Source organism: Poromitra crassiceps, assembly GCF_964638095.1.
Source record: "Poromitra crassiceps genome assembly, chromosome: 4".
Lineage (NCBI taxonomy): Eukaryota > Metazoa > Chordata > Actinopteri > Beryciformes > Melamphaidae > Poromitra > Poromitra crassiceps.
Window position 1 is genome coordinate 64,398,652 of NC_139626.1, and position 17,035 is coordinate 64,415,686.

The window sequence follows — 17,035 nt, forward strand, 5'->3', positions numbered from 1 at the left end:
TAAAATACTTTTCCTTTGCACTTTATAATTTATAACTTGAAGATTGTCTTTCTGTCTGTTCCATATTGTGTTATTGCTGCTATCGCTATTCACTATAGCTATTCAAATAATATTGAATCTTGAAAGCTTGTTGTAATGATGGGTCCAGCTAACTGTGTGTGTGTGTGTGTGTGTGTGTGTGTGTGTGTGTGTGTGTGTGTGTGTGTGTGTGTGTGTGTGTGTGTGTGTGTGTGTGTGTGTGTGTGTGTGTGTGTGTGTGTGTATAAAGGTGTTGGCTCCATGCACTATGAGTGAGTGTGAGGTGAGAGAGGAGCGGCTGTCTCTGTCTGAGGAACATGACAGCCCGACCAAAGCTAAGAGGTGAGATGAGGATCTCTAACTGTCCATGACATCATTACAGCTCAGCAGTGACATCATTACAGCTCAGCAGTGACACATGATGATGGTGATGACATCATTGCTCAAATGACATCACATCATCATTTGGTGATTAGGACAATTACCTAATAAAAAAATCTGGTCCCTTCAGGTCTCCCGCACAGGTGCTGTTTACACTTCCTCAAAGTTACAGCCCAATCACATGTAAAACGGCAAAGTTGTGGCCAGACAAAATTCTGCTCTCTCACGCATGCACGCACGCACGCATGCACGCACGCACGTACGCACGCAAGCACGCACGCACACACACACTTACTTCTCATTCTTATAGTATTCACCTTATGTAGCCACGCCCATTTGACCCGGTTGTGTGGTCGTGTGACGACTTCCGGCTAAAAAAAGAAAAAGAAAAAGGCGTCTGCTCCAATATCATCTAACTCTGAATTAACTAATAATTTAGCCAATTGTATGTAACATACCAAATAAAATTTGTATGTTGTACATACAATGTACAATGTACAATGTATACAATGTACAATGTACAATGTCTAAGAATGCAATGCCATGTAACTGGCTCGTTAAGTCTCGCATTCCAGAGAATTACGTTAACGTCTGCAGGTCTTATAGACGTAAATGGCTCGCGCTGCGCTCGGAGGAGAGAAAACCATCTGAAGCTTTCTTTGTTTGAGTCCAGGTGTGTTTTACAAGAAAGTGCTCGTCATTGTCGATGATAACGTTATCTTACGTGGCTAACAGTGGATACTCCGCTTGCTTGTTGTGTACCGAGCTCAAAGTAGTAGGCTACGTTCTTTGTTTTACCCCCTGCACTGTCCGCTACAAAAACAACTCTCTTCTTCTGACGTTCTTTTGCATTTTGCGCCGTGATCGCCGGACGTGTTAACACGACCCGGAAGAATTTGGCCCACTGCCGTCTGAACATAAGGTGAATAGAATAGGACAGGGTTGTCTTCATAAAGACACAGATTACCTTCATTGTGTTCATAATGTCTCTATCAGGATGCAGCAGGAGAGAGCAGACTCCCCTGAGCCCAGCTGTCTGTCTATCAAGAGTGACCGCTCTATGGGTCCACCTGTACATATTAAAGATTAACATCCTTTTCAAAATAAATATGCAAATATGGTTTTCTGTATTTTAGGATTAGGGGTGTATTGACTTTATTGTCCACCTCAGTGGAAATGTGTATTTGGCTTCTCTCAAATACAATACAGTACATAGATCAGGGATGGGCAACTTTGATAGTCTCTCCCCAGACTCAAATATTACGTTGAATCGCTGCGCTCCACATACTAGGGTTGGCACGATGGACGATGGCATCGACCATCGTGATTGGCCGACCCCCCATCGACCTCTGAGCCTTCTACATCGGATCATCGTGATTAATTATCTGTTCGAAATAAATGTGTGCCGTTTTAATAATAAAAGAGGCCAAGTCCACTTACCGTGACGCGTGGGGGACACGCCGGCGGCATTAAACGAGCGCACCCAGTTCAGACTCAGAGAAGCCTCCCCTCCTCCGCTCTACTGCTTCTCTGCACTGGGAGCGCTTGTTTAATGATGCCGGGGCGTCCCCCGCACATGAGAAGTCAGTTCTTTTGTTGTGATAACTTTTAAGACAAAGAAGAAACTTCACGTTCTTTCCTGTTTACAACCCAAAGTGAGTACAAGTCTTCAAATGTGAATTTAACTCGCCTGTTTCCAAAGTGAAAGTTGATACAGCACTAGCAATATTGAACGGCGCAAAACAAATAGGCTAACGTTAACGTTACAGATCCTGACCAACAACATGTGCGTTTGTGTTGAATTTAACTAGCTGGCAGAAAACTGACAGAATTACTGGCGGATATAATGTTAGATTCGCGTGGACTTTTGAACCTAATAAGAGCAAGTTGAGGAGACTGGAGAGAGTTGAGAGAGCACAGCAGCTACTGCTAGCTGTTACACACTGCTTGAGTCACCTGGCTCTGTGCAGTAGTAGCCTGCCTGTCGGTCTCATGAAGAGCTCAGCTATCCTGCTGTTAACGTGCATTGCAGCGGCGGATGGCATAAATGACGATGCCATCATTCAAAACGATGTTTCACTGTAAAACAATCATGATGGATATTTTGGTGACATCGCACAACCCTACCGCATACTACATAAATGAGTCTGTGCCAGTTAACAGCCACTACTGGTTTTGAAGGCGGGTTGAAATTGAATGAGTGACAGGTCGTAGCACCGATGAGTGAGAGAGCGGTTCGAAAAATGGGCTGCGCCTCCCGTGGTTTCTGATCGCAAAGTCCTTACTGATTGGAGAGGACTGAATCCATCACTGGCATATGACTGGCCAAGTGAACGGTTCCCTCCCATAACCAGCCGGCTGAGGGAAAGTGTCCCAGACCCAGAGAGAGATCTGCAGCATGCAGTAACGTAGTGTATCAGCGTAAGAACTCTCATGGGTCCGGCGTTGATATAATAGTCGGTTACATTATTGTACATGTCAAGTCAAGTCAAGTTTATTTTTATAGCACATTTCATACACAGAGGCAATTCAAAGTGCTTCACATAAAATGGTTGACAGGAAAATAAAAGAATAGAAGAAGAGAATAACATGGACATTTAAAAGCATCACCACAACAAAACTTAAAAAAAAAAAAAAAAAAAAAAAAAAGGGTATAAAAAGTGCATTAAGCAACAGGCGCAGCAGTTGCAAAAAGAGCTAAAAACGTATAGAGGAATAGACTATATAAGAAACATGACTAGACACACATATGATAGTGATTGAGAAATAGCTGTCAGCAGTTAAAAGCGACGGTAAACATAAAAGTCTTTAGTCTATTTTTAAAATTAAGTAAGGTTGGGGCAGATCTGAGGTTTTCAGGCAATTTGTTCCAGCTAGCAGAAGCATAGTGGGTAAATGCGGCCTTCCCATGATTTGATTTGATCCTAGGGACAGTTAATAAGCTGGACCCTGCTGACCTAAGAGTTCTAGACGGTTCGTAGCGTGGGAGCAATTCAGCTATGTATTTAGGGCCTAGGCCATTAAGTGATTTATAGACTAATAACAGTATTTTAAAATCTATTCTATGACACACTGGCAACCAGTGTAAGGACTTAAGAACTGGAGTGATATGATCAGCTTTCTTAGTCTTCGTTAGAACTCTAGCAGCAGCATTCTGAATGAGCTGAAGTTGCCTAAGTTCTTTTTTTGAATGTATCAAATATATAACGTGTCTCATCATTGTTGGAATCATCACACTGGATAAAGCTAAACAGCGGCCGCCGGCCGACATAAAGTAAATGTTATATGTCTAAAGTGCATACTGAACTCCACCAAATCCATGGCACAGGGGGTAAGTTAGAGCGCTATCACTCTGGAGTTCTGAGTTCAAATCCTGCATGTAGTCATACTTTTTTTATGTAGTGAAAAATGTCAAACCTGGACATACCATGTTACGCAGCTGAATGCACACTGTGCACATACTGTATAGCTGAATATACCCGTTGTGGGAGCGGTCTCGACGTTGTGGGGAGGGACAGGATTGAGTGTGTGAGAATATATATTGGTTGTTTTGACATGCAGAAGACCGTCGTTCTACGTGAAAATGTTTGCTGGGATATTCTGCAAAAATAATCATTTCCATGACACAATGGAGCCAAAGGGACTCAATTATGTTATCTTGCTTTTTGCAAGTTTCTTGAGATTGTTCTGGATTAACATAGAATTATGGAAAATAATGTAATTTTATATATATATATATATATATATATATATCTACATATATATATATATATATATATATATACATAGGAAGTGGAAGAAGAAGAAAATAAGCTAACTTGCATTGTAAAAATATATAGCCTACTTAATGTTGGAGTGTTGTTGTTGATGTCATGTGTGTTTTTGCTGTGTCAGCCTGATGACTGATAACTGATAAGCATCAACTGTGACAGTCAGATGATTTGCCACTCTGCACACTGAAGAAGGCATCTGGCCTGAAACATTTGTGCAACCAATAAAATGTATAGCCTGTCAAACTTATTGGAGTGTTGTCCTGGAGTAATATCTTCATGAAGCATATTATTTATTTGCTAAATAACTGTTAGGCCCTGTGCTCTAGAAGTTTTTAGTTATATTTAAAATGTAAAGTATAAAATACATTCTAATCATTTTCTGAATTGGGGTGAGCTATCTAATAATAATATAATTCATAATTCATAATATAATAATACACCCAGGTGCAAATAGCATCTGCCATCAAATAAAGGCAAAATGGCCACACAGAAAAAAGCCCAAAGACGAACAAAGAGTTGATCTGCCGGACAGCGCAGCATTGAAGCTGTCAGTTATGGTTTCAGCAGATATTATTCAGTCCTGGAACATAAACAAGAATGAAAAACATGAAATTGTCTTCTTCATAAAGACACACATACCTTCAACATCAATGTTCATAATGTTTCTCTCAGGATGCAGCAGCAGAGAGCAGAGTCCCCTGAGCCCAGCTGTGTGTCCATGAAGAGTGACCACTCTATGGGTCACCCGTTTAGCTTCAAAGATGGACAGCAGTCTACTGATCAGAGGTATTTATTTAAAACGGATTATTATAACAGATACTGTTGGCAGATTCACAGTTATCAGTTATTGGTCTGATCCTTCAAATGATGTGGATTGAGTTTCTTCCTTCAAATAATCATGTGAGGATGGCGAACAGGAGAGGAGGCAGAGGCAGGCTTCAAGTTCACCACAAAATGTTTATTGTGGGGAAACTGGCACTTTCCATCTTGAGTTGCAACAAAAATACAAAAGGGGGAAAACATACTAAATTGGGTTGAAAGCAAAAGACAATAACTCAGAACAAAACCAGAATGAAGACACCAAAACTTACACTGGAACCCTTAGCCTAGGCTATACCCATCCAAAACGTGGGCCCTACTGTAGCTATCAGGCCAGAAGTCCTGTCCATTCCTGGATAATGGAAAAAGTGAACTCTCTCACACGGGTGCTTGCCTGTTAAATAGCCCAAGCCCCTCCTACAAACACAGGACTGACAATCAGTGTCAATTAAAGAACCAACACATCAATGATTACATTCCATACAATAATTTGTTACATTAGCATCACTGAATAACTGGATGACCAATCAAATATATTGCAATGTCCCAATCAATGTTCTAAGACACTCAAAATAGACATACATTTTATTCTACTCAAATCACTTGGTACAATCCACTACCCCTCTCTTCCAATGAGGGTGGACTCCCCCACCACAGTTTCACACACCAGGCCTAAATGAAGAATTATCAAGTGTTAATTAGCACCAACTGCACCACTGTCGTGAGACAGACTACAATGAATAAAATGGCACAAGCAAACACCAACTCAACAGTATAATTCTATAGGGCATGGGTGTCCCCATGACAAATCACATCAGTGTTTCCTACACATAGACTTTACTTGGGCTGGTCGCCCAAGTAAAGTCTATGGGCTCTAGTGATGCCCGGGCCGCAGTTATAACCGCGCTGACCACGGATATCCCGCCCCGCGCGCAGGCCGGATCATAAAAATAAACATTCTGATTAATAGCGGATGGGTTGCGGGCGGTTGAAACGATGTATCATTAATGAGGAACAATAATATTAATTACGTTCTCTAGTCTATGAACGTATTTTAAGCTACATTTTTCGTCAGGCACATTCTTAGTCGCCTATTGTAGATCCCCCAAAGGACCCACGGCCATAAACCAAACAATACAGCCATGTGCTAGGCTCCACTCATCCATATATGGTCAATGATGTCACACTCAAAAAGGAGACTCCGCTGAAGACGTGTTTGACGAGACGACCCGTTCGTATTTTCCCATACAATGAGGCAATCCAGTAAACTAAACTTAAAGCTATAGCGTTAGCCGAGTAAACTACAGGAGGGCAAGTGGTGGACTGGACATAATAAAGCATGGAAGTTTATTTGGAGTCTTGGACTGCAGCGATCGCACCAACGGCAGCAGAAACCGTAAGTTCGCTCCTTTTATAGCGTTTTATAGTGTTTATAGCGTCGGGTGCATGGCGGGCGCGGATCTATAAATAGTATGAAATAATTTTGCGCGGATTTATGGCGGGCGGATGGTTCATGCATACACGTGGATTAGGATGGCATAAAAGCTCATCCGCGCATCTCTAATGGGCTCTATCTTCCTGACGGCAGCAATTTTTTCGTTAGCGCCCGTTTTGCGCCGTGCAAAGCCCTAATTGTGGACGTTTCGGCCCGCTGCGCTTCACGTCATCTCGGCGCACATCTCTGTATAGGCTTGTTTATGCCCAAAAGCATTGTGGAGGTGTGGTCATGCCCATAAAACCACAGCGTCACGTCAGCAGCTTCCTCCTTCACTGAGAGGGAGAAAGAGGGAGAGAAAAGATAGCCTAGATGGGGAGAGGGAGGGAGAGAGAGTGAGATGTGAGGCTGTCATGCATATAAATCAAATAACGTGCTCATGCCCACCTGTGAATCACCTGTGTATTATTGCCATTTCACACGCTGAAAAAGGGCTGCTGCTCAAACGTCTGTATGCTTATTTAATTTCGGGCTCTCTTCTATCTCCGCTGCAGTAATATACTGCATGCGTAATTACGCACCGTACTGAGAGGCGATGAGTGATGCTGCTCTATTTGAAGAAGTAGAATTTCGTTCCACCAGCACACATTTTATTAATCAGCTATTTTCTATTCGTTTCTATTAATATATATACATTGAATTCCACCAAAACGTACTAGCTGCCCGTCAGCTGTTGTGTTTGTGATGCAATGACAACTTTTTGGCCCCGACACAGCAGACGTGAGGTGACGCATCGGTTGGGCTCTGTGTCTTGTTTGTCCACTGTCTGTCTCTCTGTTGTCTCACTAACTCCACCCCTCAGTGTATAGTGTTAAGAGTCTTTGAGCTCTAGAAAAGCACTATATAAATGCCATGTATTATTATTATTATTATTATTATTATTATTATTATTATTATTATTATTGTTATTATTATTATTATTATTATTAGTTGCCACTAGTCCTTTCTAGTTCTCCAGGTGTGTCTGGAGCTTGAGGCACTCACCCCTGATGCCTCTTGTTAGGGAAGGTCTCCTAGTCATGAGTCCAGACAGGCAGCTGCTAATATGGCTTGTGGGCAAGTGTTCGCTAAGCCTTGGCTGAGGAGTTCTTTACCTGAGATGCTGAGAGCTTCCTCAGCATCATAGATTTTCAGCCTAGCTACCAGCCCATCTGAACCAGCAGCATTCTGTGTGCCTGCCTCTCCTGAACCAACTAACCTGTGAAGAGCCCATCCTGATTGTCTTCTTCATAAAGACACAGATACCTTCACAATGTTCATAATGTTTCTCTCAGGATGCAGCAGCAGAGAGCAGACTCCCCTGAGCCCAGCTGTGTGTCCATGAAGAGTGACTGGTCTATGACTCACCCTCTTCACTTCAAAGATGGACAGCAGTCTACTGATCAGAGGTATTTATTTAAAACTGATACTAACAACAGATGCTGTTGGCAGATTCACAGTTATCAGTTATTGGTCTGATCCTTCAAATGATGTGGATTGAGTTTCTTCCTTCAAATAATCACATCAGTGTTTCCTACACATAGACTTTACTTTGACGGGTCACCCAAATAAAGTCTATGTGTCTAAATAAATATAGATAAATATAGATCAAGTCTATATATCAGCGGCACTGCCACCAAAGTAACAGCAGGTCAAATGTTGTCTCAAGCCAACATTTGTAGGTAGGCCTAAACAAAGCAGGGAAGTGTGGGTCGGACTTGGCAGCAGGACAGGCCATGCAAAACGGTGCGAAAAATGACTGCACACACATGGTATATATATGTGTGCGTATATATATATATACGCACATATACATATATATATATATATATATATATATATATATATATATATATATATATATATATATATATATTAGGGATGTTCGATATTGGCTTTTTTACCGATATCCGATATCCGATAATGTCCAACTCTTAATTTCCGATACCGATATCAACCGATATCAACCGATACCGATATAAGCGGGCTTTTTTCCCACCAAAATTTCACGTAACAAGTTACATAATGTAGCTTAACACATTGAGTGCCAAGGACGTCTGTGGACGTCCTAAAAAAAAGTAACGAGGAGTGCCAAGGACGTCTGTGGACGTCCTAAAATCATAATTCATATTATTCCATAATTCTGCTGTTTAAGGTCGTACCTAGCCAGTGAGCATGAATCCCTTCAAGGGATCACACGGCGCCACCTTAAACATCGTCACAGGAGCTGCTCCACCCACCTCAGATCCTTTACTTTGTACAGGAGACAGCGGAGAAAGCCGTGGAAACCGATGCATGCTTTCTGCCAGAGCCGTATATATTGCTCTGTCTACAGCGGAGAGTGGGCTCGGCTGCATCCGCGCTCACAACTGAGCTCTTATGCTTCTATCTATCTCCACACGATTTCCTAGAAAGCCAGCATCCGAAGCCGAACGGCCAAGCCTTTTCGTTCAGTCGCGTTTGCCAGCGCGCATCATTTCCTTGATGGGCGCTGGGATCTGTCCGGGGCAAAAACGAGTCGAAAAAACAAACTCTGTGCGTGTGGGGAGGAGCCCGCAGCTCAGAGGTGGAGAGGGGGGGGGGGGGGGGGGGGAGGTGTGTGTGTCACACAGGCTGCACAGAAACCACACCACACGCCACCACATCAGAAAACACCAGCCAGAGTCAGTGAATGTGCTCGAAATTAGAGTGCAAAAGGTATTCATAAAAGGGACTATATCTTGGAAAGTAAAAAAAAAACGACAGAAAACCCTTGAAAGTGCACTTTTTTGAGAGGCTGTCATTTCATAAAGGAACTGTCTAGAAACAAAATTTCTTCTTTGGAAGAAGCAGGAGTGTTCAATGTTTCATTAAAGTCCAGCCCCGTTAATATAGCCATAATAGAAAAAATTCTATAGCTGTTTTCAACTGAATGGAAGTGAATCTGGCACAGGCTCCAGACAATTTTACTGAAGCGCTGTGGCACTCAATGTGTTAATGTAGCTGAAGAGTTTAATATATAATATGCATGTTGTGTTAAAGTTGTAAGTGTTAGAGAAGCGAGCTTGTGACCAGAAGGTCGTCGGTTCAATCCCCGGGACCGGCAGGATAAATCTGGGTGGGGAAAGTGAAAAGGCAGCGCTTGCCCCTCCCTCATTACCACCACTGAGGTGCCTTGAGCAATTCCCTTAACCCCAACCGCTCCAGTGGATCTGCTCAGTGGCCAAAAAAAAAAAAAAAAAAAAAAAAAAAATCGGCATGAAAACCGATACCGATATTTTCCGATATCGATTTTTTTTATGCCAATATCGGTCGATAATATCGGTAGGCCGATAATATCGGACATCCCTAATATCAGGGCTCGACGTTAACTTTTAAAAGTGGTTGCCGGAGGGGCAACCTGGCAAGAGCTTTTGGTTGCCCGAATAAAAATATGGTTGCCCAATTTTAGTCGCTTTATATTTTGAGTAATTAAGATACTATGCAGTCATAAGCCGGCTTAATAATGACGATGTGACAGAAAAGTAAGTATAATAATCTATAGTATAGTATAATAGGCCTATTCAGTGTGCGCACCGGGTGTAGTAGTAGTAATAATGATAATAATAATAATAATAAATTTGTGTCATTTCGTTTTCTAAACAAATCTTATTTTTTGTTTTTATAATGCATTTGCACTAAAATGATTTAACTAATATTTGTGAACTTTCATTTTCATATATTTTTCAACAGTTATTGTTCATATTGTGCTTAATTTATTAATTAAAAGCGTTATTGATAATTAAGTAGCCTACCCTCCTCCAGGCCCGGCTCCAGACCCAAGTTACAGAGGGGGCCTGCCCCTAGCTTGGGGGGGCCAAGCTACCCAAGGGGCATCCGGGGGGATTCTCCCCCGGAAGAAGATTTTGTACATTTTAAAGTAAAATTCGTCAACCTGGTGCATTTGAGAGCAAAATGAAGAGGCTAAATCTGTGAAGAACTACACACATCTCTAATGTGTTGTGACTTTACAAATAATTAGGCCTAAACAATCAATATTAAGTGTATTTACACATTGTGCACAAATTGCATTCATTGTGACAAATTTACAATAGTTAATATCCAGCCAGAATCATTGCAAATGGATGTTCAAAGTAACAGTTAGCAATAGCATTGAGTTAATCAATGCCTAATGACAGCCAGATTCCATGTTAAACTTTAAAACGGAAAAACGTTTTTAGCAAAAAAAAAAAAAAAAAATTGAATGGGGGGGCCAGTTTGTTAAATGGGGGGGCCCGGCCCGGTCAGGCCCGCCCCTAACGCCGGGCCTGCCCTCCTCATGTTCATTCAGGGATACTATGATGACAGTGGTTTGGGGCCCCCACTCTGATGTTGCATAGGACCCCAAAAGGCCCAGAAGCGGCCCTGCAATCCCTCTCTCTCTCACCCCGTATGAGAGGCTGACAGGCCAGGGATGCAAATCATTTCTCAGCACATATACGCGGTGGTAAAACGTTTTTGAAGGATGTCCTGATCGAGGTGTATGTTGTAGGCTTGTTGTAGGCTACATGCTTTGCAGTATAGCGTTATGCTGGAATTATGCTTGAAGTTTGGGCTGTCGCACGGAAATGAGAGACACTGAATCTTGACGAGGAAACGTGTGGAGCGTTTATACACTGTGTGTGGGTTTCTGCTCGCGGAAGTGAGCTGGAGTCTTGAAAACTCCACTTTGTCCGCCCAGCCGCGTCCACGTAGTTACACAATTCGGGGTGTGCACAGCCAGGCGAAAACCGTCTGCACAGCAGCCTTGTGGAGGGGCGCGTCTGCTGATTTAACTCACTTTTCCGTGTGGACACTCGCCGATGCGGGAAGCATATGAGACCTAAGCGCTTGTTGTAGGCTACATGCTTTGCAGTATAGCATTCGTTTTCCGTCCCGTTCAAAGACGCACGGGTATTTCACCTCAATGACAATTTCCTCGTCCTTTGTTTCTGTGCGGGGCTGCGGGCGGACGAGGTTCTTCTTGCGTCTTGCAGCCGCTGTGATTGTGTGCGAGCAGCCCCACCTGTCCCAGTCAGTACTCGTTAAACATACCGCACGTGCAGCATGCATCACGTAGGTTCCGACTGGTAATTAGTAACATCGTTTCGATTGTAACAGCAATAAAATGTCACATATATGTCACTCACAACAAGTATTAAAACATTTATTTGGTGTATATTTTGCTGTTTGCTGCTGTACATATTTTGTTGCATGTTAAATCGTGGTTGCCCCTGGGGCAACCAAAGACCGAGAAATGGTTGCCCCATGTTTTTTTTGGTTGCCCGGGGCAACCGGGCAGCCGTTAATGTCGAGCCCTGCTAATATATATATATATATATATATATACACATATCGAACAAGAAAAGAGGGCACACACAAAACACAAAGCCAGCGAGGATAAAACAATTGAGTGTACGGTGCTCATTTCACCTATAAAATGATTATTTACCTCCACGTATTGTAGCAGAGGAAAAGACATGTACTAAAGAGTACTGCTGCACCAAATCCCATGGTACGAGAGACTATAGAACCTAAATCTAACAATGTTGTCAGTTAAAAATAAATAAATAAATACATAGCCTATATTGGCTACTCGGCAGCAGTAGCTGTCCAACTCTGTCGATCTGCGTCTTCTTGCTCCGTCTCTCTCTCTCTGCCCCTTCTAGGTCGATCTGACAACTTCCTCATCTGTGTATTCAGGTTCATAAAGACATCCTCTCGAATCTGGTGTAAACGGCATATCTTCATTGCTTTCATAGTCAGACATGTTTAGTATGTTTTAGTAGCCTGTTTACAGAGCGCGCTGTGTCTGAAACACCTGTACACAGCGTTCTAGTGATCACGGTGGATGCAGTGCGGAGCCAGAAAGTAGTGCCAATAAATAGCGCGGTCTGATCAACAGCAAGGCTGCGGTTGTATTGTTGAAATGAGATGTCAACACATGCATGCTTTCTTTAGGAGTAAAACTTGATAACTCCGTGACCCTAGAATGTCCGTCGGGACTAGTTTTTCTCCACTCAGATCAAGCTAGAGCTCTGCCCACGGGACTCATGGATCAGCATGTCAGCTCCCCATACACTCTACAACTGGTATGAAGTTCATACAACTTTATGTCCAATAATCCGCACTATCCCTTAAAGGACGGCTTTACTGATTTTCAACCAGATTTGTATCATTACAATGTCAGTAGTATGATTAGATGGGCAGCCTTTACCTCCCCTCACTAAACCTTCTTGGCTATACTCCCTTATCATGCACATTTTTAGTACACTGCTCTGACGCGTTTTACGTCACGACCACGTCAGAGCGGTGTACCACACATGCGGAAGAGCTGCAGCTTAACACTACAACTCTTTTGTGTGTGTGCACGCCTCTAGGGGGCCCCCACGCGCCTCCACAGCTCCAAAATCAAAACACTCCGTCAGCCATCTTTTCAGCCCTGCATCGACTGCTAGCTAACTTAGCTCACCATGACTCAACCATGGCTGAAGGAAATATTCCTGCTGAAATTGAAGAGTTTGATATGGATGAAGACGATTTCCAAAGTGTGCTAATAAACTCTGACATTCAGGGCTACTTAACGCCATATGAGCCAGACTACAGTGCAGAGGAATTGCGCCGTATGGAAGGAGAGGCAGTTGAACAGGCTGCCGGAGATTAACCACAGCCCGGCCCCGAGGCTGCCCGTCCCGGGGACAAATTCTGCATTGTCCCGCTGCCGCAAATGTGCTCCGATGGATCGCTCTGCTACAGCGAGAGGCCAATTTCTTCTTGAAGAAGTCGCTGAATATACAGAGGAACGAGGCCAAGGCCAGCAGCATCGAGTAAGTATTGTAATAGCAGAACGTGTAACAATACATTACTATACTGTTTTGGTCTTAGAAGAGTGAATAAATTAAATAATTATGTGATGATGTTTTTCATAGCGATACGATACATGTAACAATACGTAACTATACTGTTTTGGTGTTAGAAGAGTGGCGTCTGGAAATAAATTAAATAATTATGTGATGATGTTTTTCAAAGTGATACAACGATACGTGTAACAATAACAATACGTTACTATACTGTTTTGGTGTGTGTGTAACGTTAGTCCTGATAGCTTGCAGTAGATTACGATGATAACCAATCGTTTTTTGCATCCTACTATTTAGCAGAACATTTGTATGTAACGTCAAACGTTACACTGAAAATAGGCGTGCCGTTCGTTCTAATGTTTTTTCTGTTTGTTTTTTTGCTGACAGTGTCGCCTAATAGCCTATTCTACACGGCGAGAGAGGGAGGCATCGTCCTATTGTTTTGCCAGCATGTGCTGTGCAGGCGATCCATGTACCCTTCACCTGATTGATAATACCGTGGCTTCCAGCAAACAATCCATGACACAGAAGAACTATTTGAACTCTTAGAATTAAAGCAAAAATGAGATAGGGTGTTTGTGCTCTTGCTACAAGTCCAAAGAAACACTCACATCAGGTGCGTAGGCCAAAGAATTGTCAAGAAGGAACCAGGAGAAGCTCGCACACTGATAGAAAAAATGGAATGTCCACTCCAAAGGTTCACGGATGTGAAGATGCCATATGTTTAATGGTCCATAAATGAATATACAAAACAATACAAAGGTGCTACCATGTGAAACAAAAGAAAGAAAACTGAACAGAAACGTTTCGGCTACAAAGCCATCTTCAGTCTGCCTAAAGGGCAAATCACACACAAGTTTCAGGTTTCAATACTTTATTCATCGTTGATAGGAATTTGGTTTAGTGAGCTCAATCACAGAACACAACAAAACATGAAGACATACAATTCCCCTCACATACGATGCACACATTCCGACAAAAGAAGAGATAAAAGTGACAAAATGCATAAAGTACAAAATACAAAATACAATTTTACCAAAGTAAAACAACACTCCCACAGGGAGGTTACAGAACCACGACCAGCTGTGGTAAGTTAAGATAATATACGTTAAAATGAAGTGCTGTCACACAGAATATCTGTCTGTGTCAGACTTGAATAGAGCCTGCAGCACATTAAGAGTTGAGAGCACGGACAGCCTCGGGGTAGGTGCTGTTACAAAACCTAGCTGTTCTGCTTTTGATACTTCTCAACCTTTTAAAAGAAGGAAGAAAATTAAAAAGATAATTGGCAGGGTGAGAAGGGGCCCTGAGAATATCTTGTCCCTTTTTCTTGAGTCTGTTGGAGTAGATCTCAGTAAGGGACGGGAGCTCCTGTCCTATGATTTTGGAGGCCGTACGCACTGTTCTGTTCAGGCGTCTCCTATCCTGAGCCGAGCTGTTTCCGTACCACACGGTTATTCCAAAAGTGAGGATGCTCTCAATACCTGCACGGTAAAATTGCATCATTCCCTCACGAGAAATAGAAAACTTTTTCAACTGTCTTAACACATTCACTGCCAGCCGTTTTTTTTTTTACTGTAGGTAGCTTCTGCCAGAGGGTTTTTTTGAGGATTCTGGCTCATCTTTCAAGACCTGAGGATTCTTTTCTGCTAAGATTTTGTGAACACAAAATATCTAAAAAGAACTAATAGAATGTGTGCTTTCTCTGTCTAAAAGAGTTAGTTTGTAGAGTTAGTAGTTATGTAGGCATTAGCACTTGAATACAGCATGGTTTCAGCGTCTGAAAATTTAAGCTGAGATAAATAGCTTTTTGTGAAATTCGATAGAACAGTCACTTTAACCATTCATTTTTGGCATCAGTAAGACGTCAGACATCTAAACAATAGTTTTGAACAGTAATTTCCTCCATAACAGCAGGAAACACCCCTCTCCTTCAAACTCCTCCCTCCGTGTGTGTCTTCTTGGCTGCAGCGGGCGTGTCACAAGCTCGTTTCTGTTGCTGCTGCTGCTGTGCCTGTCTGCTGGCGGCCGCTGGGCAAGTCTGCATGGGCTTGCTCGTTTCTTGCGGTTTCGGTTGAGAGCTTTGATGAAGCTTTTGCGATTCTGGTCTTATTTATGCTGCGTGTTTCAAAGTGTGTTCCACCCGTAATCTATTATGCAAATTTGCAATCCCTCACCGCCAGCAATCAGCGCGAAAGCGAAAGCGTTTTCGCCAATCCATTCTACAGTATGAGAATGGTTTCATTGCGCGTTCCCCTGCAGTTTTGGCTCTGCTTTTTCTAGTTTGGAGAGCACTGTCGCCACTTAGTGGGTCGGTGGAATGGGTTGTACACGTTCGGTGGCTCCAATAATTTTATAGGAGACGTGGGGGGCGTTGATCCACGTCCCACCGTCAAAAAAAAATAAAAAAAATTTAAGCCGAGATATCTCGTCATTGGCAGTCAACCGTTGGATTTTGTAAGCCGAGATATCTCGTCAATGGCAGTGAGCGTGTTAAAAAGAAGAGCCTCTGTTGTGCCTTCTTCAGCACTTTTGTCGTGTTGACCTCCCACTTTAAAGTGGAGGAGACGGTGATGCCCAGGAACTTGTAGTGCTCCACCTGTTCAATTTCCTGGCCATTTATGACCAGAGGAAGGTGGCCATCATGGCTCTTACAGAAGTCCACGACTACTTCTTTTGTTTTGGAGGCATTCAACTCCAAGTTGTTGCATAGTGACACTGCATCGTCAACAGACCTTTTCGCCCTGTATGCAAACTGATAGGGCTCGAGAACAACAGCATCAGACAAGTGATTACAGACAAGGCGCTCAAAGACTTTCATTATTACAGATGTTAGCGCGACAGGTCTGTAGTCATTCAAACAGTTAGGATTGGATTTTTTGGGCACAGGGACAATAACAGCAGTCTTAAAACATGCGGGGACCCTCTGCTCTGAAAGAGACCGGTTAAAAATGTGAGTTAAAATAGGCGCCAGGCCATCTGCCTTTCAGGGTAGCAGGTGAGATGAGGTCAGGGCCTGCAGCCTTCCTAGTATTCTGCTTACGCAGAAGGTTCCTAACCTCATGCTCAGTGATCACAAAAGGAGGTGTAGCATCCTCAGGAGGCGGTGAAGAAAGATGAGGCAGAGGGGCTGAGCTGGTGTCAAATCTGCAGTAGAATTTATTCAGCTCATCAGGCAAATTAGGGTCAGGATCTATGGTGACCGGTTTTGTTTTATAGTTAGTAATTAACTGCATACCTTTCCACATGCTCCTGTTGTCATTAGAGTTTAGCTTACTTTCAAGTTTGTTTTTATACTGTATCTTGGCTCTACGCACTGCCTTCTTTAGTTCATACTTGCATGCTTTGTAGAGATCAGTGTCGCCTGATTTAAAAGCAACATTTTTCTTCTTCCATAGATCTTTGATGCCCTTACACCTGTGCTCTATTTATAGATTGGAGGCAGAGTCAATCTGTGAATGGATCCATTCATGTTACAGGGCTATGTCAAGACATTTAAAGGATGTATGATATCTAAAGCTATGGTTACAAAAACAGCGTACTCTGAGGTTAACCGAGAAGAAGCCTGATTTACTCCAGATTAATAGTAATTATTTAAAGTACATTGACAATTTCAAAAATACTATAATATAAAGTCCAAAGACTGAGAGAAAGAAACAAGCTATACATCTGATTATGGCAGACACGCATATACTAGCCCAATGTTCTAGATC

General features: G+C 42.6%; 1 protein-coding gene across 1 annotated transcript in view; it reads left to right on the forward strand.

Moving 5' to 3' along the window:
• Window positions 1–286: 286 nt before the first annotated feature.
• The window catches only part of LOC310775905 (protein NLRC3-like), a gene marked incomplete at both ends in the record, with an annotated part of 60,679 nt that continues 43,930 nt past the window's right edge, over window positions 287–17,035 (forward strand). The window contains one exon of the mRNA XM_083636029.1: window positions 287–360. Within this exon, the coding sequence (XP_083492155.1) occupies window positions 287–360 (74 nt within the window). The remainder of the gene's footprint in view (window positions 361–17,035) is intronic.